General features: G+C 33.4%; 3 protein-coding genes across 3 annotated transcripts; 1 reads left to right on the top strand and 2 right to left on the bottom strand.

Annotated features, from left to right (window-relative positions):
• Window positions 1-3939: 3939 nt before the first annotated feature.
• LOC124537370 (probable splicing factor, arginine/serine-rich 7) lies at window positions 3940-8095 on the bottom strand. Its single transcript, XM_047114198.1, has 4 exons — window positions 7202-8095; window positions 6584-6744; window positions 5542-5661; window positions 3940-5177 (listed from the first exon to the last, which is right to left on the bottom strand). Exons 1-4 carry the CDS (start codon window positions 7916-7918, stop codon window positions 4109-4111), a joined length of 2067 nt encoding a protein of 688 aa, XP_046970154.1. The 5' UTR covers window positions 7919-8095; the 3' UTR covers window positions 3940-4108.
• Window positions 8096-8597: 502 nt separating this feature from the next.
• LOC124537549 (MICOS complex subunit MIC60-like) lies at window positions 8598-9775 on the top strand. The gene is made up of 5 exons (XM_047114424.1): window positions 8598-8649; window positions 8750-8871; window positions 8939-9080; window positions 9406-9593; window positions 9676-9775. Exons 1-5 carry the CDS (start codon window positions 8598-8600, stop codon window positions 9760-9762), a joined length of 591 nt encoding a protein of 196 aa, XP_046970380.1. The 3' UTR covers window positions 9763-9775.
• Window positions 9776-13388: 3613 nt separating this feature from the next.
• LOC124537360 (store-operated calcium entry regulator STIMATE-like) lies at window positions 13389-20071 on the bottom strand. Its single transcript, XM_047114188.1, has 6 exons — window positions 19735-20071; window positions 19346-19490; window positions 17790-17911; window positions 16765-16964; window positions 14743-14817; window positions 13389-14219 (listed from the first exon to the last, which is right to left on the bottom strand). Exons 1-6 carry the CDS (start codon window positions 19856-19858, stop codon window positions 14130-14132), a joined length of 756 nt encoding a protein of 251 aa, XP_046970144.1. The 5' UTR covers window positions 19859-20071; the 3' UTR covers window positions 13389-14129.
• Between the last annotated feature and the right edge of the window lie 1057 nt (window positions 20072-21128).

Here is a 21128-nt window from a genome sequence, read left to right as displayed (position 1 = left end):
TTCTTTTTAACGTATTTATTAATGACATCACAACATGTTTTTACCACTCCAACTACTACTTATTTGCCGATGATCTTAAATTAATGAAACCAATATTTGCAAACGATGATGTAAATAAATTGCAAGAAGATATCAATAGATTGGAGATTTGGTGTAGGGATAACAATATGAGTCTTAATATAAAAAAATGTCACTGTATACAATTTACCCGAAATAAAAAAGCTGAGCCGAATAAATATTACATCAACAAACAACAAATCTCACTATTGCACTGTGTACGAGACCTTGGAGTTACTTTAGACTCAAAGCTGAGATACGACACACATATATTTAATATTGTATCTAAGAGATTTAAAATTCTTGGTTTTATACTCCGTAATTTGAAGGACTTCAAGAACAATTCTACCAAAATCAAAATATTCATGACCCTGGTTCTTCCCATACTCGAATATAATAGCACTATATGGAATCCTCAATATAATATCCACATCAATAGATTAGAAAAAGTACAAAAACGCTTTCTTCACCATCTATCTTTCAAAGATTTACAGGCTAAAAACATCAAAAGTTACAACGATAGACTTAAATTTTATCACATGACCTCTTTTACAACTCGTAGAATTATTATAGATCTTACAGTTCTACACAAAATTATACATGGGGTGATTGATTGTAGTAATCTTCTACATAAGCTCAATATCAATGTTCCTTCTCGCTTGCCTCGTTTAAAAGCTTATAACCTTTTAAATATTCCGACATTTAATTCAAACCTAGGACATAACGCTGCTGTTCCAAGGCTCTGTAGACAATATAACAAACTTTCTAGATGTAATATCGAACTCGATATTCATCGTTACAGCTTGTCCAAATTCAGAGTGTGTCTCAATAAAATTCTAACGTGATATTATTATTAATAAAAAGTTTAGTTTATAAGCTTTTTCCTAATTTTAAGATTTTAATTTGTATTTGTATTTTTACTTCCATTTATTACTTTTTCACTTTTATTATCTTTATGTTTAAAATATTTTTTTTTCCTGTACATGCTGTGGTCTCCTATAATTGAAGGAGCACATAACTTGTGTAACCTTTATACCGTTTTATTTTGAATGTGTAATTAGTGTGTATCCTTTGTTGGGGACTCATAAATAAATAAATAAATAAATAAATAAATAAGGCAATTAACAGTGTCAGACAGCTCACTCAACTCAAAATGACGATACAATTGTAAATCATCTGCATACAGATGATAGGGAGAACAAATAACATGCGATATATTATTAATAAAAATAGAGAAGAGCAGAGGTGAGAGAACGCCACCTTGCGAACACCGGCAGTAAGGTTTGTCCAATCAGAGGATGAATCCTTTTACACATTGCCGGCGCCCGAAGAGATAGGAGTGGAACCAATTAATAGTAGTTGAAGAGATGTTAACTGCTCGGAGGGCACCGAGAAAAATGTCAAAATCAACAGAGTTGAAGGCACTGCTGAAGTCCAACAAGGCAATTACAGTAAGCTTGGTATTATCCAGAGCATACCGTATGTCCTCAGTTATATTCAGCAGTGCTCCAACAGTGCTGTGGGAAGGTCGTAAGCCGGATTGATAAGGACACAAGACGTTGTTGATGGTGAAATAGGAATAGAGTTGCTTGTGAACCACAGACTCTAGGACTTTAGAAAGGATAGGCAGTATAGATATGGGTCGGAATTGCGAAGGGGAGGAGGGTGTAGGTTTTTGGTAACGGAATGACATAGGCATTCTTCCACAGTGATGGAAAGACATTGCACGATAGTGAGAAATTAATAATGTGTGTGATCACAGGTGCAATATCCTCCAGCACAGGAAGAATCATGTCTAGGCTGAGATTGTCACTGCCGATGGCTTTCGTGGAGATAGACCTGACATTCCTCTTTACAGTATCCTTCGAAACTGGTTCAAAAGTGAAAGGGGGTAGGTCTGGTGGGGCAAAACGGGACAAATATGATAGGTTAGCTGTTTTAGTGTCATTATCTAGTGTTTAAGGCGGAGTGGTAAAGTGATGATTTAAAGCATCCAACACAGTTTGACAACTATCCGTGGTTATACCCTACACCTAAAGACCGTAAGAATCCCCAAACTTGCGCTTGATAAAGATTTTAAAGCGTTAAGTGAATATAGCGGCGTTTAGCATCCCTACACATTCTGTTGCAGACGTTACGAAGTTTTTTGCATGCGTCAAGGTTTTCCTGCGATGGAAATTTTTTGTGTTGGGCTTTTGCTCTATCGCGTTTATCCATGGTTCTTCTGATCACCGGCCTTAACCAGGGAGCAGGCGCGTGTTTCATTCGCACTAGGCGAACAGGAGCATGGACATCATATAAACGTATGAGTTCAGCAGTCAGTGATTCAACCATGTCATCAATATTATTAGTTGACAATAGAGACGCCCAGTCAATATTTTTTACATCCTCCCTCAAACGTTCCAAGTCCATATGCTTAAAGTCGCGTAGAAGAAAAACCTTGCCTCTAAACTTGGGAGGTTGCACTTTGTAAGTGATGAAAATTAGGTCGTGATACGAGAATGGAGAAGTCATTTGACCGTGGGAGAAAACAAAATTGGGGTTAGAGAGTGATTAGATCAAGTTGTGTATTCGTAATTTCAGAAGTAAAATTAGCAAATCGCATGAAATACCATATACGCAAATGGTTTGTTTATCTTTGTTTCTACTTCGGTTGGAGTAGGCTATAGTAAAAGTTTATTTTTTTTTATTTTGTAAAATATGAATACTAGCTTATATACCATATTTCAATATTCTTGTAACTGAAGAAATATCGTAAGAATTATGATGATGGTTAGTCTGTCAGCGACTAAATCAGGGTTTTTAGATATCTATTATATCTGAAAATATAGGATCAATGCTATTAAACTATTATCTTTACTTAGTATAAAACAAAGTAGTTTAAAGCTGGCTGACTATGTATTATTAGATCTTTAAAATTACGCAGCGGATTTTGATGCGTTTTTTTAATGATAGAGCGATTCGAGAAGAAGGTTTTTGTATATAATACATAGACAATATATTTAAGAAACACTAATAATTTTAGAAGTTTCTAATGTGATGTTGGACATACATTTTTTGAACTTACATTGCAAACGCTGGCTGAGCCCCTACTAAATAGATCAATCAATACAATGTGCTACATTATTGTACACCTTAAAAATATCTAAGGAAAGGGCCGAATCTCTAGCATTTTTAATAAAACGTATATTGACAACATCAGTAATAAGGGTTTAAAATAAACGACGAAGCGTTTTGAGAAAAAGTATCTTTAGTTTATCTTACCTTGTCTTACATTACCGTGCTCTAAGAACAGTTTGCAAAAGTTTAAACGCGGTTGTATTCAATTAATATATCACAATATTATTTAATTTTGTTATGAATCGGATTAACAAAATATAACAATTGATTAGTGAATATTAAGATTGTTAGCTTGAAAGAGATTAAATCTACTTAATTCGATCGCTGGTATTTCATGGATACTAAGTCGCTATTGTGACCAGCAATGCGATTCTGTTAAAATAAATTTCGTATCCCAATCTTGAAATGTTGACGTAATGGAGTACCGCTATAACCGCCTGGCCACGGGAATTTCGCGGACGCAAATATTCGCGCTGTGCGAACGGTGAACCCGTCGCGCGAATGAAACAAACTTATAGCTATATACACGCTTCGCCATTCGCACCGCGTGAAATTTCGCGTATAACTTGTAAACCTTATAGTCAATGTCACATTTTAAAGTCGTGCCTCGCAATGAGATTACTTACTAAGCTTGTGGGTTCAATGACAGATCATGAAAAATGTTCGCCTAGTATTATGTTTGTGTTTTCAACAATGACTCTCAGTTTTATCCTATCTTATATCCTATATATATCCTAGGTAAGTCATTAAATAAAATCTCCATTTGATTTTACAATTTATTACTCTTAACTTATTACTCAATTTTTAAATCCCTACTACAAAACAAGATGAAAAACACTAGATTACAATCGAAGGACGCTTATAAAAATATTTATTAATAAAAATCGTTTATACATGTCCTGCTTATATGGTTATTATAGAAACAACTTAATTATGGGGAATTGGAAATGTCCATATTATCTGGCGAATTTTTCTCATCCGTCATGTCAAGGATTTTATCATCTATTACTGAATTGTTCTTCTCCTCGATCACTGGCGGCAGATTGGGAGAGCGGTCGCGAGACTTTCTTGAATGGGGCGTCTTTGAATCTCTGTGAGAACGACTTTTAGACCTCCGCGTGCGTGAGCGGGAACGCTTTCGGTCGCGATCACGGTCACGGTCACGGTCGCGGTCGCGGTCACGATCACGGTCACGTGATCGCGTACGCTTCCTGTCCCTGGAGCGGGTTCGTTTTCTATCCCTCGACCTGGTTCTCCGACGATCTCTAGACCTAGAACGTTTTCTATCGCGTGATCTCGTTCTTTTTCGATCCCTTGATCTCGATCTCTTCCTGTCTCGTGAACGTGATCGTCTACGTGACTTTGAGCGTTTCCTTTTTGACCGTGAGCGGGATCTACGCTTAGAACGAGACCGATCTCGCTTTCGATCTCTCGAACGCGATCTATCCCTTTTCTTCGACGGGGACTTATCCTTTTCTTTCCCTTTATCTTTATCCCTCTTGTCTTTTTCTTTTTCTTTCTCCTTATCTTTATCTTTTTCCTTTTCTTTATCTCTGTCCTTTTCTTTATCTTTTTCCTTTTCTTTATCTTTCTCCCTCTCTTTGTCTTTCTCCTTCTCTTTATCTTTCTCTTCCTCTTTATCTTTTTCCTTCTCTTTATCGTTTTCCTTCTCTTTGTCTTTCTCTTTAGTTTCCTTTTCCTTTTCCTTTTCAACCTCGACGCATTTTTCCTTTTCGTCAGCGGGCGTCGAAGCTTTAGATTTGGAATCAGAAGTACCGTTGGTTTCGATCACTGCGTTTTCTACTTTCATTTCTTCTTTTTCTTCTTTCTCGACCTCCTTTGGTGGTGATTTAGACTTATCTTTCTTTTCTTTTTTGTCCTTTTCCGAGTCCTTTTTGTCTTTGCGATCGCGGTCACGAGATTTATCGCGTTTTGATCGCGAGCTGCGATGGCGCGATCTCGAGCGAGTCCGTCGGGAGCTGCGGTGACGTGAACGAGATCTGAAAAAAATATTTTACTTAATTTGTTAAAATGAATATTGATGATATATTATGTTTATTTATGATTAAGTTTTGATCACCACAGATTCTTTGTTGTGTTAAAAAATAATATGATAATCAAAATTAAATTAAGTTTTTACAATTTAAAATGCTCTTAGATATGAAATTAAACAAAAATCACGTGATTAGTAAATATATCTTGAAAGTTAGGCTATGTGCCTGAGTACTAAGAAATACATATACTGGACTATAAACATATTCTTATAGGTCATAAATAATATAATTCAGTTAGCTATTTACATTTTTCCTACATAAGCTAGAAGTATATACCTCACATGTAAGTTAACAAAGCCGCTATGTATACCTGGTGCGGTGCCGGTGGCGGGAGCGCGAGCGGCGGGAGCGGTGGCGGGAGCGCGACCGCGAGCGCTTGCTGCGGTGGCGCGAGCGCGAGCGGCGACGCGAGCGAGAGCGGGAGCGGGTTCTGAAGTTATCGGATAAGCAAAATAACATATTCGCTTTTAGCTTCTAAGCTTTTTTTTTATTTAAAAAAACAACAACAGCCTGTAAATTCCCATTGCTGGGCTAAAGGCCTCCTTTCCCTTTGAGGAGAAGGTTTGGAACATATTCCACCACACTGTTCCAATGCAACCTGCATTGTGGAACACACATGCGGCAGAAATTCTATGAAATTTGTCACATGCAGGTTTCCTCGCGATGTTTTCCTTCACCGCTGAGCATGAGATGAATTATAAAGTCAAATTAAGCACATGAATCAGCGGTGCTTGCCTGGGTTCAAACCCGCAATAATCGGTTAAGATGCACGCGTTCTAACCAATGGGCCATCTCAACTCTTTTTGATTCTTTTACATGAGTTTAATTTATTGAAATTAAGTAAAATTTCATATGTTTTAGAAATTCAAGGTCTGCCTGCAAATAATTTAAAATTTTCTCGAAGAAGACCAATTAAAAAAAAACGCAGTCTTGCAGATGGTTGTTTTCGATGATAATAATTTATGTATATTGAATAAAGTAGGTACTTACAGTACCAAAGTACACCAATAAGTTCAGAGGTTAGGTTAAAAAATCATTGACAATAATTTTATGACAATAATAAGGAAATTATAAGTTCAATAACGATTTAGTCATCAATTAACTAAGTTAACACATAAAAAAATATAGAAGATCTTATAAATGAGAGGCAGACAATGTCATCATAATTTTTTAATATTTTTGAACACTGAAATGTTATGAGAGATCATTTTAGAAGCTGCTTTAATTATAATATTGCATATACAAGGTATTATGTAATACAGTTGATTGTTTTATTGATAAAACAAATTTCCTTTATATTTAGTTAAGTTAAATTGTATACACAGTTACTCATAAATAAAACAAAACATTACCTCCTTTTGTCCTTAGACAACAGTCCTATAACAGGGTCGATAGCAGCTGATATAAGGTTTTGAGCTTCCTTCACTCGGCACATGGCTTCTTCTATTTCCCTTTGGGCAGCTTCATTACTCTTTGTTTGTGGTTTTGAAATAGCCTGGGTAGCATGGTGCACCTAGAACAAGAGAAAATAGGAAAGACATTAATTTTTTTTGTAAAACCGAGCCTCTGGAATACAAATAACTTAAGATTTGAAAACTTGTTTCATATTCATACCTAATTGTTTAGCATTTATAGATATAGTAATCTGACTTTCTGGTAGTAATTATCATTAATGGTGAAAGTTTAAATCATAAATTACATAAATAAAGAGCACACATATGCAGTCCTTGTTCAGACTGATAATGTGAAGCCAGATCCACACACCTATTACAATCTATATTCCTACTAATGTAGTTTTGTTTTATCATATTCAAATGCAAAAAAGACAGTAATTTAATTTGAGCTGTTTGAGGTTTACCTGTACAGATTATTTAATGTTTGTAAAGATTAAATATCACAATTTTAATATCACTAAACAAACTTACATACAAAAACTTGTTTTAAATTGTTTAAAATTAAGTTAAAATTACCTTTATAATCTGCCCTTCCACTGTAGTACCGTTCAATTGAAGAGCTTTTAAAACATTTTCTTGTTCTGTCATTTCAAGCAAAGCATACTTGAGGCTGTCCACGTCTCGTTCACAGAAGCGCAAATAATTAATCTCACCAGCTTGACAAAAATGATCTACCAGCTGTTGATGAGTTAGTGCACCTACATCTATAAGCAATAGCGTTCTTCTTATCTCTTCTATCTTTCTAGAATCATATGCCGCTGGAAGTGGTGGATAAGGTGGCAAACCCGCTTCAACTATTTTGGGATCATAAGTTTGTATAACCTGATTTGGCGGGACGCCTTCTAATGTGTTAATTACATGTGCCGGTAACCGGGGCTCGACAGTACTAAGTCCTGGTACTAGTGTACCATTACTTGACATTTCTAAAGCCTTATGTTCATCGGGAATCTCGCCGGATTGCATGGGTATAACGATTAAAGCGCGGTCGATGAACACAGTGTTCGTCATATGTTGAGCGACATTAACCGTTGCAGAGTCATAATATTTAACGTAGCAAATTCGTGACTGTACAGGACAGGATACATCTCTGATTGTTGGGTATAATCTAATATCATCTATTTTCCCTAAGTAACCAAACAATGTTTGCATTTGATCCTTTGTCGCTTGAGGAGCGATGTTGGTTACTTGAATCACCCTCGTAGCGCTCGAAACCATCTTTGATGATTTGCACATGAAGAATGTTTATCTTTTTTCTTCCAAGTAAACTGATAAATACACCAACACCACTTAAATCACATTTTGGAATCGTTTATTATTTGAGAAGCTCTCCAATTTAGACGATTTTTTCGAACTTTCTTGAAGAAACACGCAACACGCTTTCGTTGCCGCACAAATAATGACAGATGGCAAACGCCAGCGAGACAGATTAAAAATAGAAACTAATGTTGTACTTTTTTTCTCAGGTTATATAGGTGCCAAACCAAAAGAATGCCAAGGTATCTGCTACAGTTAAACGGGGAATTATATGAACATTGAACATAACATATTTGACTATTTATTTATTGATGCCAACTTTTTCTGTAACAGTAATATGAGGTTGAAAATTTTAAGTTTTTGGTGCTATATTTAAAATTCTAATTGCCCACTTGTTATTTAACCATTGTACATATTTTGATTATTTTTATTAAATAATCATAATAATCAATATTTTATTCGTTTCATGTTAAATTTATAATAAATATAGGTAATCATTAGTTAATTTTATAGTTGGCAGCATTGATGAGATTTTTGCGCCAAAATATTATGAATTTAAGTAATTTAATAGCTACTCGTATTTTAATTTAAATATTTTTTAGATTTCTTTGATATTCTTTATATTGAGTAAAGTGTCACCAAAGTTTGTTCTAGAATTATGTCTAGAAATCATTATATAGCTGAAGAATTAAAATTGAAACTAAAATCAGGTATATTTTCGTGAAAATAAATTGACCAGATCTGTCTTTCTTATGTGTACTATTTTATTTCAACCAATATCGTTAAAAAAATATATCATTTTAATTGAAGCCCGGAAAATTAAACTCAGAAATGAAAGAATAGAGCACACGTTACGTTCGGAAGAATTCGCTTTGACTGAAGAAGTTAGTCTTATAAAGATTGAAATAGAATCTATTTCACAACAGCTTGAGGTATCCGGGATATAATATATTATAAAGCGTTCAAGTTATCTTTTATGAATAAAAATATTTTTCGTAGGATGTTCAAAAACAAATATCTCAAATAAAATATCAGAATACAATGATAGACATATGCAGCGAATCAGAAAAATCCAAAGTTGAAAGTCATACAATTAGTATTAACAATCATAAAAAGGCTTTTGACGATTTATTTAAGAAAGGTATGCAATAAAATGAAATATACCATTATATAATGCTAACAATAGTATATAAATAATATCCTATGGAAGAAGGAGTACGAATGAAACCTTATAGATAAGTATTCCATCCAATTTGCTAATAGTTCTGATTTCTTGTGTTCTGTACATAGTTGATTTTTATATCATTATTTATACTATAATATTCCACTTAACTTCCATATCCACTTTAGTTTTACTTTAATGTTCATAAACAGCTTCGAATTCTTGGATTGAAATTCGTGATAATTTGAAATTAATTCACTTCTCTTGTGATTGTAATACGATAAACATAACTTTAAATAATTTAAATGTATAATAGAACGTGATGATTTGGAATTCCAACAAATGGAATTGAAGGCTAAACAAGCCAAAGCTGAAGACTTAGAACGTCAGGCATATGCGAAAGTTCTAGAAGAAAATGAACAGAAAGAGAAAGAGGCTGCCGCCATAGAAGAAGAGTACGAAGCTCTAGAAAGGGAATGTAATATATTGAGGGTAGTTTATAATTTTTCGGCTCCTAGTATATTCAATAAGTAATTGTGTTAAATCATTTGCATTGACTATGTTCTGATTTCAGAAAAGGAATAAAGCTATAATGTTGATGCTTCGACGCAAATTAATAGAAGCTGAAGAAACAAGACGTAATCTTATGAAGAAAAACTAAAAGACTATAAACCAAATGATAATAGGAAGACATCATAATAATTCAAGGCAAAGTTAATCTATTAAGCACTTCATGTACTCATGTTATCGCTTATAACTGCGTAAGCTAAAGCCCATTACAAAATGAAAAAAATGAGGTATAAGAGATAAGGAATAGCGGGATCCAGCGACGGTAGCACCGTTAATCAATTCATAATTCAAAAATAAGGAATATTAAATAATAAATAAGAATAAAATTTCCGTTGCGGTGGGAATTTGTTTCTTATTTTCTTATAGTCAGCCAATCGCAAGCCATTTTTTCAACGAATTCTCGTAACAATTAGAATATGTTTTTACACTCTGTGTTTCGTGCACACACCAGCTGCAGGTATTCATCCGCTGTGATTGGTTGAATATCGTAGCCTATTGTGTTTTGGTTGCTGTGTTATTCCTTATCTCTTATTTTTTTCATTGTGTAATGGGCTCATTCGTTCATGAATATATAAAATAGAGTTCACACTATTGTATCTAAGGATATATCTATACTATTATATGCTGTGACTCAAATAGATTCATGTGTTCACAAAACACAATCACTAGTATAACTGTTTTATTAACACTCAAGTTTACATAACACTAATAGTTTACTACCAATAGCGTATTCAGGTTAGAAATAAAAATGTCAATCAAACGCGTATTTTGATATATTTGCACAAACAATAAACAGATGCACAAACATACATTATTATATATGTATTATATACATACAATCAGTTTTTACAAAAATGGCCTTAATAAATATTTACATCACAATACTTTCTCGTAATTCACGCAATAATGAATAATGCGAGACTTATTCAAATGTTATAACTATAGACAGATCAATTATATAATAATTACAAAAATACCTAGCATATAATTCTTTTTGGCCAAACATTATATTGGAAGTTATTACATAGGAATTAACTTGTATAGTTTAGTAGAAACGAATTTGTAAACTATAAAAAAAATGATATGTCAGAACCTCAATAAAATTTGACAGCAGAACTACCTTTTTTTCATTCTTTTAAGCCTGGTTTACACGGGGTGAGTAACAAGACAGCTAGCCAGTCCTGTGCTGACCGGTTACTGGACTCGTGTAGACACTGAGTTCGCGCTCACAAATCAGTCCAGTGACTAGACACCCGATCCATTTTCGGGGCCAGTAAGTCAGTCCAGTGCGACTAGCGTTGTGTGGACGCCTTCGAGCAATCGCTGCCAGTTTGTTGTCCACGTACCTTTTTGTAGCGTACGGACTGTCTCACAACTGATTTACCGTCAGATCCTGTTTACATGTAGCCAGTTACTGGGTCCGAAATAGCGAGGCACTCGGTCCAGTCACGGACCCCGTGTAAACCATGCATTAATTAAAAAATATATTGAAATCTGACAGGAGGCATAATAAACATCAAACATTAACCACGAACAAACTTTAGAAGATCAACTTGTAAATAGATCTTCTAAAGTTTGTTCGTGGTGACAGTATTATGTACACAAAGAACAAACAATAGATATTTTTTAAAGTTTTACATGTTATACAAAATGTCTATCGAACAATTTGGTTACACAAAATGACACATGTACTAGAATTTAAAAAAAGTACCTACAAAACCCTTTTTTATTGTTAGCCCATTGTCAGATTTCAATACTATCAAAACAAATTTTAACTTTGTCCACATTTGATTTTGTTATATAACATGGTATAACTGATGATCGGTGAACTATTTATGCAAAGTGATGATAAAAAAATGTCATCGTCAAAAAATTAGCACTGAACATTAACTTCCGAATATATTTAGTCTACTAGCAGAATATGTTCTACTGCAGTCAATAAAATTTGTATAATCTACTGGCATCTGTCATTGAACAACACATTTAGTTTAAGCTTTTACGATATTTTAAAATATATTGTATATTAATCAGATTTAATCATTCTTTTAATTTCTCGTCTAGGGTGATTTGACTCTATCGAAATTTCGGGTTAAATTATTAAAGTTTCGATTGCAATAAACCTGGGTAATATACAAATAAATATTTTTTTAGTTTAATTTGCACATATCTTATAATCTAAATATTCGTATCGACAAATGTGTACCTGCTCGTTTATTTTAATTTTATCGGCTTTTTTTTTTAAATTTCATTTACTTCATATGTAATTATATTTCTGTAACAATTTAAAATGTCTCCATAGCACGGTGTTAAAAATGACATATGATTTTTATAATTTTCATTAACGATTTTTAATTTCATAGGAATGAAAATATGAATGGAATGTCAATTAAGAAGCTGTAATGAGATGTGTTAGTTAAGTAAGTAATGCCTCCACATGGCGCCGGGTGCTAGCACACCGGTGAGCTGACTACTGGCATTCTATGTCAAAATACACACGCCTTTAACTCGCAGGCCGAAATCCAGAACTGCTGAGACAATTGCCAATTAAAGACCATGCAAGCGTATGATTGCGTACGATCTACTAGCACGCTACAACATATAAGTCATTTTCCCCATTTCCATGTAGATCTAGTATATCGTAACTAATTACACGCCCTAGCATATCCCAATGTACCAAATCTTTAGCATGACTTCCTGCGAGCCACAGACACTTGTATAGTGGGTTTTTAGAAAAAGTAACTTTCAAAAGTGACTTTGACTTATTCAGTCTTAATTCGATGTTAGTAACATGTCAATAAAAATGGCACTACAAGGTTCTAAGTACTTATACCTTAGGAACATTTTAAAAATTTCATTGTAAAAAATTAAACATATAAAAATATTTTTATACATCTAATAATATTTGAAGCGAAATAGCAAATTTATTTGTACATACTTTACTTCTCGAATTTTAAATATAGAAGGATATTGAGGAGGGTAAATATCGCCTTGTAAAATAGCGTAGATATAATTCTATGGAACAAATCCGTGGTTTAAAGCCATCATACATGCATACAATAACGATTTTTTATATGAACATATATGAGTATTTCGGACAAACTCAACATACATATATATAATACAAACCTTAAAAATACCGCCAATAGTGTCCAATATATTACATGATTATTTTACACTTTTATTGCTAAATATTTTATAAAATACAAATATTTGAATTTTGACTAATTTGCCTTCGTCATATTTCATTAAAAAAACTTCTATTTTATTTGTTAAATATACCGTGTAAGCCGATCACTTTGACTCTAAGGGAATACTAGTCTATTCCAAGCACGAGAGGACAAACGCCAAATAAACATTTAACATCGAAATGCCTCGACATCATGCTTTAATAATCTGCGATTTTATATGAACTGAAAAACGGCGTCTAGAACGTCGACGAAACAGTTACCGAAACTTTGTTAGAAAAATAAAAGAATTAAGGAAGGCAATTAAGTTTAGTAAATCGCATGAAATACATAAATAAGGTTTGTCTACTGTTATTCCTTCTTCAATTGGAATAGACTATTTAGTTTAATTTGGAAAAAAATTCAAGACTCAGCCATGTCGCACCCACTAAATCGGGCGTCGTAATTCGAGACCAAACATATAGATGGCGTTAGTTCAGACAAGTGACATTTACTGTGAAATAAACTTCAATGTAATATTACAAAGTTTTGGCAATTTTGATGTTTGTTGTGTATATAAACGTTTTCTACCTCAAATTACGATTCCAATAACTTTTTATTAGCACATGCTCGTTATAATGTAAACCTAAATTATACATTTCAGCTTTCTAGTCAGCAAATTTGACTAGGCGTTGAAAGTGCCAAGAAGAAATGATTTCATATAGATAATCTTTACAAATCACGCTATATCACAACAAATCGAAAGTTGCCAATGGTTGTAAACGCGCATTAATATATTTAAAAAAAGCACCCGTTGACTTTCTTCTGTCCGCTCTTATCAAAGTTTGGACTATTTTCCGAACCAACTATAGCAATCCCTAAAAGTATTTCACATTTGATTTTGACTAAACTCTAACACAAATTTCATAACAATAATCTTACTCCCCACGTTAGGTATTTCACTCAAACAAAACTTAAAAAAGTATGACTGATTTTTTATCTATATAATAAAGTAACAATTTATCAAATAATCTAAGATGGCATATTATATTTATATAACTAAAAAACATAAGACCAACGTCATAAGAATGCTTTTATGATAATTGAATAAACATAATCACCCATTTCTATTCTCTACCAAAAACAATTTAAATGAGACAAAAGATAACGATCACATGGTGTGAGAATGAGATGCACATATTACTTGATGTTGGGTTGTATGTATGGCGAAGGCAACTCAGATCAACCAATGTCAATGGATGCACTATGCCCGGAGAGCGGGCTGCGGGTAGGGTCATACACTCGCTCCGAGTAACCGCTCGTCCGCCGATTGATCATCATCTTCGGATCCAGACTTCTCTTTCTTTATCGATTGGTATCGGACCTAGAAAATATTTTTCTCTTTGTAATAACTGTGTACATTTGATCTTAGTTTGATTCGGTATTCAGAGGTAATTTTGCACAAGTCGTGACCGATCAAACCCATTCCTAATTCACATATGGAAAAAGTAATGTTATTTTTTATTTTCTTCTACACCTGGAAATATTGTAATGTCTTTTTTCTGATATAATTTTCAATTCGTATTAAAATAACTATGAATAATCATATATTATCGTTATTTTAGAGCAAGCCACATAATCATCAATAATATTCTATCGCGAAATACATAATAACATACTTTGTCTTTTTTTGGCAAATTTGTGATCACCCACTGGTTAAAACACAAGTAAAAGTGGCGGGTTCAAACCTGGACAAGCAAGACTGAAAATTCATGTACTTCATTTGTTTTTTTAAGAATTAATTACTTTTATGAAGTTCATTTGCTCATCCGCTTTCCAAAAATTAACTCAATTTCATAGAGATGACTTATTTCATCAACTGTGAATAAATATTAGACATGGCTTACCTTCGTCTTTATTTTAGAGCTCACACCCCTCGGTCGATACATTAGGAAGTTGTCAGTCACCCAAAATATCAATATCTGAAAAAAAAAAAATTTATGGTCATTATGTGTAAATTCAATGTTTAAGTTATCTGTGCAAATATCAAGAACGCCGAACTTTGCCTGTCTCACGGCCAAACCATTGATCCGAGTTTGAAATTAAATCGGTATACAGGGAGCTTGAACTTCAAGGAGCCGGGTAAGCGAAGCTGCGTTAAACAACTAGTTAGTTTGGAAATTACTAAGGCTTTATATGTTTTTTTATAAATAATATTTACAGAATTAAATAATTCCGGCAACTAATAATATGCATAATGAATTTAGTTATTTGACGCAAGATAGATTTATCAATAGAACTAAAACGTTTCAGATTTTAAATCAAGTTTAAGGAAACAAGGAAAGGAAATTATGATGATTAATAGAAACTATGTCGCTATGCAATAGTAAATGTATGTATATATATTTATATCCTATGCCGTCGAAATTAATAAATCACAAGAAAAACTAAAGGTGCAAAAAATTAAACAAACTTTACTCTTCTTCATTAGCTAGTTGTTACTTATTCAAGAGCTGAGAAGGCCCAGTGGTTAGAATGCGTGCATCTTAATCGATGATTTCAGGTTCAAACCCAGGCAAGCACCACTATATATATATGTATGCCTAATTTGTGTTTATAATTCATCTCGTGCTCGGCGGTGAAGGAAAACATCGTGAGGAAACCTGCATGTGTCTAATTTCATCGTAATTCTGCCACATTTGCATTCCGAAACCCGCATTGAAACAGCATGGTGGAATATGTTCCAAACCCTCTCCTTAATGGAAGAGGAGACTTTAGACTAGCAGTGGGTAATTTACAGGCTGTTACTTTACTTTAAAGCTAGTTCACGGCCGAAGTTCTTTCCCAGCCAATAAAAAATAACACATTTGGGATAGAAATATTTTTTCTATCCCAAATGTGTTATTTTTGAAACACTGTTCAAAAAATTATTTCGTCAGTGTACTTCTAGTAGCCATTCTCCATCTCTCTGTAATACTTGTATTTGCCGTAAATCAAAATCATTCAGCGGACCGTGACCGTGCTTTGGACAGCCCTGAACCAGATTCAATTTCCATACTAGTAACCAAATGACTAGTTTCTATATAACAATTGATTCGTAGCGGTCAAGGTCGTTGTATTCAGCGGAATACTCTGGGTTGGACAGAGCCCATACGCCTCAGGAAAAACTAAGATAATTGTTGTACCCAAGCCGAATAAATGTTAAATAATAATTTTTTTAATGTAGCAATTTTAAATATAGCCAGTAACGAAGTCATTTGTTTTTATTTGTAATTAATTGAAAAATGTTGATGGAAATGAGTTTCTTTGGCTAAATACTAATTAAAAACTATTAAAAAAAATTATTACATAATTCTAACACATTACACAAGCGTTAAGTTAACTACATTTTAATGGAAGTATATAGTTAGCAACGTGGTAAGGTTTGACAGAATGTTCAAGGCGAATATTAGCTCCAATTCTGACCACCATCGTCACAGAAATCAAATCCATTTTATTAAAAATAGCATTCGACTGTGTGTATGTAAGGGATAATAATAAGAAATATAAATATAATAATAAATATAAATATGAGACAACATCACATACATTACTCTGATCCCAATGTAAGTAGCTGAAGCACTTGTGTTATGGAAATCAGAAGTAACGACGGTACCACAAAAACAAAGACCCAAGACAACATAGAAAACTAATGGTAATCGACTCGGCCGGGAATCGAACCCGGGACCTCAGAGTGGCGTACCCAGGAAAACCGGTGTACACACCACTCGACCATGGAGGTCGTCAAATAGGTCGTCGAGGGATAATACAGAAACCCTTGTAATATTTGAATCGAATGTAATTTTACGAATCTTTTTAGTGTATGTGAAATTTGGTACCTAATATAATTCTGCACGATATAAGCAATCAAAAGTACTAAAAATTCTCACATTAATAAAGAAAGGTATGATCAGCATGACCACGGCAAGTTCGAGTCGCGGGTCGGACACGGGCGACAGCTTCAGCGTGGAGAGCACCGCCACTATGGGCGGCAGACGCAACACAAGCGCCAGAACCGACTTGGCGAACGTCGCAAGCGCCGCGTACAGTACGCATTGGCAAATCCAAGCCGCGCACATCGGAGGCTTCCCTGTACAGATATTATGCCATTTGTATACTTCATTGCTAGGATTAAAATAAATACTCATATATTTTATCTCTTTATAGAACCTTTACTTTATGGTACGACTGTGATACGGTAAGGTTTGACTTTGATATTTTAAATATGCTATATGCTTGTGATTGCATTGTTTTAATGTACTTAAATAAAATGAAATGGAAATAAAATTAAGATTGAAATGTTTGTACACATGTATTGTACATTGATGTATAATTGGTGGTAGGGCTTTGTAAAAGCCCGTCAGCGTATGAAGCACTCACTCGTCAGTTATGGAACCACCGAGCAACAATATATAGTATTGTTGAGTTCTGGTTTGAAGGGTGAGTGAGCCAATATAACTGCAGCCACACGTGCCGTTTACAATTCCTAAGGTTGTAGGCATATTGGCGATATAAGGAATAGTTAAAATGTCTTATGGTGCTAATGTCTATGATCAGTGGTAACCACTTATGTATTTTTTTAAGTCATCTAAGTTTCTTTGGTTTTTATTAATTTTAGGTAAAATGTGAGAAATAAATTCTTGTAATTATCTACGTTTATATTATGTACATAATACTCTTCAAATAGTTAACATTGATAATTTAAATATACCAGTGCAGCTGTAGAGGTTATCTGCTGGCGCGTATGCCCTTTAGATAACGACCAATATGAAAATAATGTTATTCTTAAAAAAAATATTGAGTCTTCAATATTTATTTATGGTAACATTTGGTTAATAAAGTAAAAATTTTGATGAATATAAAAGGATGCAATAGTCACTTAAACTAAGAAATATTTCATAGGTTACACACTCACCATATTCGCCAAAATTAATGAGCGGTATGTCATAAACTCTTGCACACCGCTGTGCCAGTCTTATACCTGCCCATATTATTAGCAAGCCGAGTGTCGAGTCCAACATAAAATTTACTATGTACCTGAAAGTAATAAGTTTTATAAATGTATCAAGGAAATGAAAACTGACCCTGTAACCAGCATACAGTAAGGTTCGTTTTTTTAACACTCGAAATTAAAAAAGTATTCAATGGGTAATTCACATTTCTAAGGGTATGGGGTAATCAACAAATATATATTTTTAAAGAAAATTCAAACCAATTTCGAAAGTGTCCTTGTTAAAATATATCAAAAATAGAATCATAAAAATTGGTTTGTAAGCACAAAAGATATAGGTCCCCAATAATGCATAAAAAACATATATAAACATGTATAAACATATATCCCGTCAGTCTAATAAACTTAAACATTTATGAACTATTTTAAAGAAGATTTCAGATAAGCATTGTATAATTTTGTGTCGGTTCTCAAGCTATTAGAGGCCAAAGGTTACTATAGTCTTTACTATACTGTCAATATTATATATTTGCATTAATCGTGACTAAGTTTATTTATGAGTACCAGAAAAACTAGCAGTAAATTAAATATAAGAAAAGTTAACATAGAGAAAAATTATTAGACCGAAAAAGACACACTTCAACTTGCAACCACTGTTTGCTTATCTTTAATTAGCCTCAAAATCCCTTATCAGCTGTTGCTCAGCTCTAGAGCTTCTAGATTAATTTAGATGAGTTTTTTCCATTCCTATATCTTCCATAAACAAACATTATAAAGAAGGTTCAGAAAGACAACTAATCTGAACTTCTCAACATCATGAGTTGACATAATAATTGATCATTAGCCACATAGAGAATATACCACAACAATGCAGTCTAAGTAAAACAGTATATGAAACGAAAAACATATTTAACAACATAACATATTTAACAATTATAAAACAATTACAGCTTAAGCAATCACACATTAAAGTTAATGGTCTCATTTTACTATGATAATTATTATAATTTAATAGATATTTTATTTCAAGGCTTAATATTATCAGTCAACTAGATGTTTTTTTAAGTTCAGAAGTACAAGGAACATAGTAAATATAGGATGTATTGTATTGAACACACATGTTGATGATACACGTTAAACCAAATCTTTTAATGGATCAACTGATCTAAAATTATATATTGATTTATATATATTTCTTACAGTTTTATCTTATCTTATCATGATCACCTATCATGATCTGTCTTTATTTGAGTCTAGAATGTAATACTTAATTATTTTTGACTTGAAGATCTTAACTAAGACAAATTAATTTTATTCATATTCTTTATATAAATAATTGACCAGTTTTAATCAGATGTGATATTATTATGCCTAAGTTTCAAAATATGGCCGAGGGAGTGTACTAAAAGCAACTTAATAGCTTTTTATTTGATCTAGACTGATCATATAGTCAAATGAAGTTTAATTAAAAAAGCTATCTCTAAAACATTCATTTAAAATCAATTAAAATTTGTGCATACCATGTACAGGGGTTGCCAGTCATGTGGGGTGAAAGCCAGACATTTGCTGCATGAATTATAAGAGCACCAAGGCCTTGCTTAGATGTGTCATAGAACCAGATCAACCAAGGTCTTCTTGCATAACGGGGCTCACAAAACCGTTTACCTACAAAAATAAAATAATATTCATTTAAACATGAATTCATAGTATTAAATTAAACATAAATACTTATATAAGAACTAATATGTTTATTAACTTTTACTTGAACATCAACTATGTATTACAACACAATAAAAACATTGTTCAAGATGAACTTGTTTCAAAAATTCATGAACATGGTTCCACATAATCCTTGTAGCTATTACACTTTGACCATGAAATTTACTTTCATTTTGTAATAATTTCTTACCTATTAAACATGTAAATGCTAAGACGGCAAGAAGAAACTGCATAACCCAGCCATATGTATCTGTAAGCGCATCTTTGGAGCAGTGAGGCTCTGACCAGTTAATAAAATCGGAACTGTTATTCATTTTTCATCCTGTTATTACACTTGTTACACTTATGCACTTACACTAAAAATTTCAAATACAAAATACATACAATATTAGGAACACATTCTTATATTTGAAACACAGTGTTAGTCGGAAAATTGCGTAAAAGAAAATAGCTACGTTATATTAAATTATAAAAACAGATTCGAAAAATCCTAATTTGTTGACAAGTTGAAATGACAGTTATGACATTTAACGCCTGCAGTTGCAGATTTATATCAAAATAATTGTTATGGTGCATTCACATAGAGGATTAATGTTATTATCATGTTTTTTTCTAGATTTTAGCTATTATAGCGCTTTTTATGAACACATATACATAAAAATGATATCCTCAAAGTTTGAACCATATTAATCTCATTCGTCAACCTCATCATGTTTTATTGATAGCATATTTTGCGCTTAACTAGCGAAGATACATTTCAGAAAAAAAATATTCCCTAATCCAAATTATTTAAAATTTTAGGTATTTCAAGTTTTTAATTGTATTGAATGATTATTTGGGATCTTTATTATTAACTTGCTAACGGCAGCCCAATGCTAATCGAAAGCTTTTAAAAAGTACGTCATAATTCCCAGTTAACCATCTTCTGTATCTAGTCTGTTTTTTTGTAATCAGCTTACTAGAAGGAATACTTCTATTTTCTCCGGGCGGCTTTAACTTGACCATGTCAAGTGTATGTGTAGTTTGGTATGAGAATAGTATTTTTTATGTATTAGGTGGCAAACGAGAAGGAGGCTCGCATGATGGATAGTGATTAACACCGCCCCTGGACATCTATAACACCAAAGATCTTTCAGGTGCGTTGCCGCCCTTTAAGGACAGTGTACGTTCTTTTTTTGAAAGGTTCCCAAGTCACATCGGTTCGGAAAAACCACCGTCTATCTTAGTCTGGCAGAATAAGTAGGAAAGTTCCTTTGGGATTTACTCCAATCATCGTCCGTTACACAGCACCCTGAATGATATTAAACGTTTTCGTACCGTCAAATGGCAGATAAGTCATTGTTTGAAAACTTACTCCAAACATTGTAATATAGCCGTTTTTCGATAGTTTGTACTGCCAAGCTTTCTTTCGCCAAGTAGCATTTGAAAGCCGTTTTGCTTTGAGGGCTGGAACTTAGCAAGTTGTCTGGACGGTCGGTTCGTAATATTTGATACTAATTTTAAGAGAGTGTAAAAATCCTTTTGAGAAAAAAACTTATTTCTGAAATCTACCCCGTTTTCTCAAAATTTTCTCAAGAAGAAGAG

This window comes from Vanessa cardui, chromosome 18 (assembly GCF_905220365.1).
Source record: "Vanessa cardui chromosome 18, ilVanCard2.1, whole genome shotgun sequence".
Taxonomy (NCBI): Eukaryota; Metazoa; Arthropoda; class Insecta; order Lepidoptera; family Nymphalidae; genus Vanessa; species Vanessa cardui.
Note: the sequence above shows the minus strand (reverse complement) of the source record. Positions and strands in the feature narration are given on the sequence as shown.

Excerpts from the sequence above, each read along its gene's own strand:
- LOC124537370 (XM_047114198.1), bottom strand. The coding sequence starts at position 7,918 with ATGTGCAAATCATCAAAGATGGTTTCGAGCGCTACGAGGGTGATTCAA. Across the intron at positions 6,745-7,201 it reads TGGAAGGGCAGATTATAAAG|GTGCACCATGCTACCCAGGC; the intron begins GTAATTTTAACT and ends CTCTTGTTCTAG. Across the intron at positions 5,662-6,583 it reads TTGTCTAAGGACAAAAGGAG|AACCCGCTCCCGCTCTCGCT; the intron begins GTAATGTTTTGT and ends CGATAACTTCAG.
- LOC124537549 (XM_047114424.1), top strand. The coding sequence starts at position 8,598 with ATGTCTAGAAATCATTATATAGCTGAAGAATTAAAATTGAAACTAAAA. Across the intron at positions 8,872-8,938 it reads CTATTTCACAACAGCTTGAG|GATGTTCAAAAACAAATATC; the intron begins GTATCCGGGATA and ends TATTTTTCGTAG. Across the intron at positions 9,594-9,675 it reads GGGAATGTAATATATTGAGG|AAAAGGAATAAAGCTATAAT; the intron begins GTAGTTTATAAT and ends TTCTGATTTCAG.
- LOC124537360 (XM_047114188.1), bottom strand. The coding sequence starts at position 19,858 with ATGAATAACAGTTCCGATTTTATTAACTGGTCAGAGCCTCACTGCTCC. Across the intron at positions 14,818-16,764 it reads TCATACCTTTCTTTATTAAT|ATATTGATATTTTGGGTGAC; the intron begins GTGAGAATTTTT and ends TTTTTTTTTCAG. Across the intron at positions 14,220-14,742 it reads GCTCTAAAATAAAGACGAAG|GTCCGATACCAATCGATAAA; the intron begins GTAAGCCATGTC and ends AATATTTTCTAG.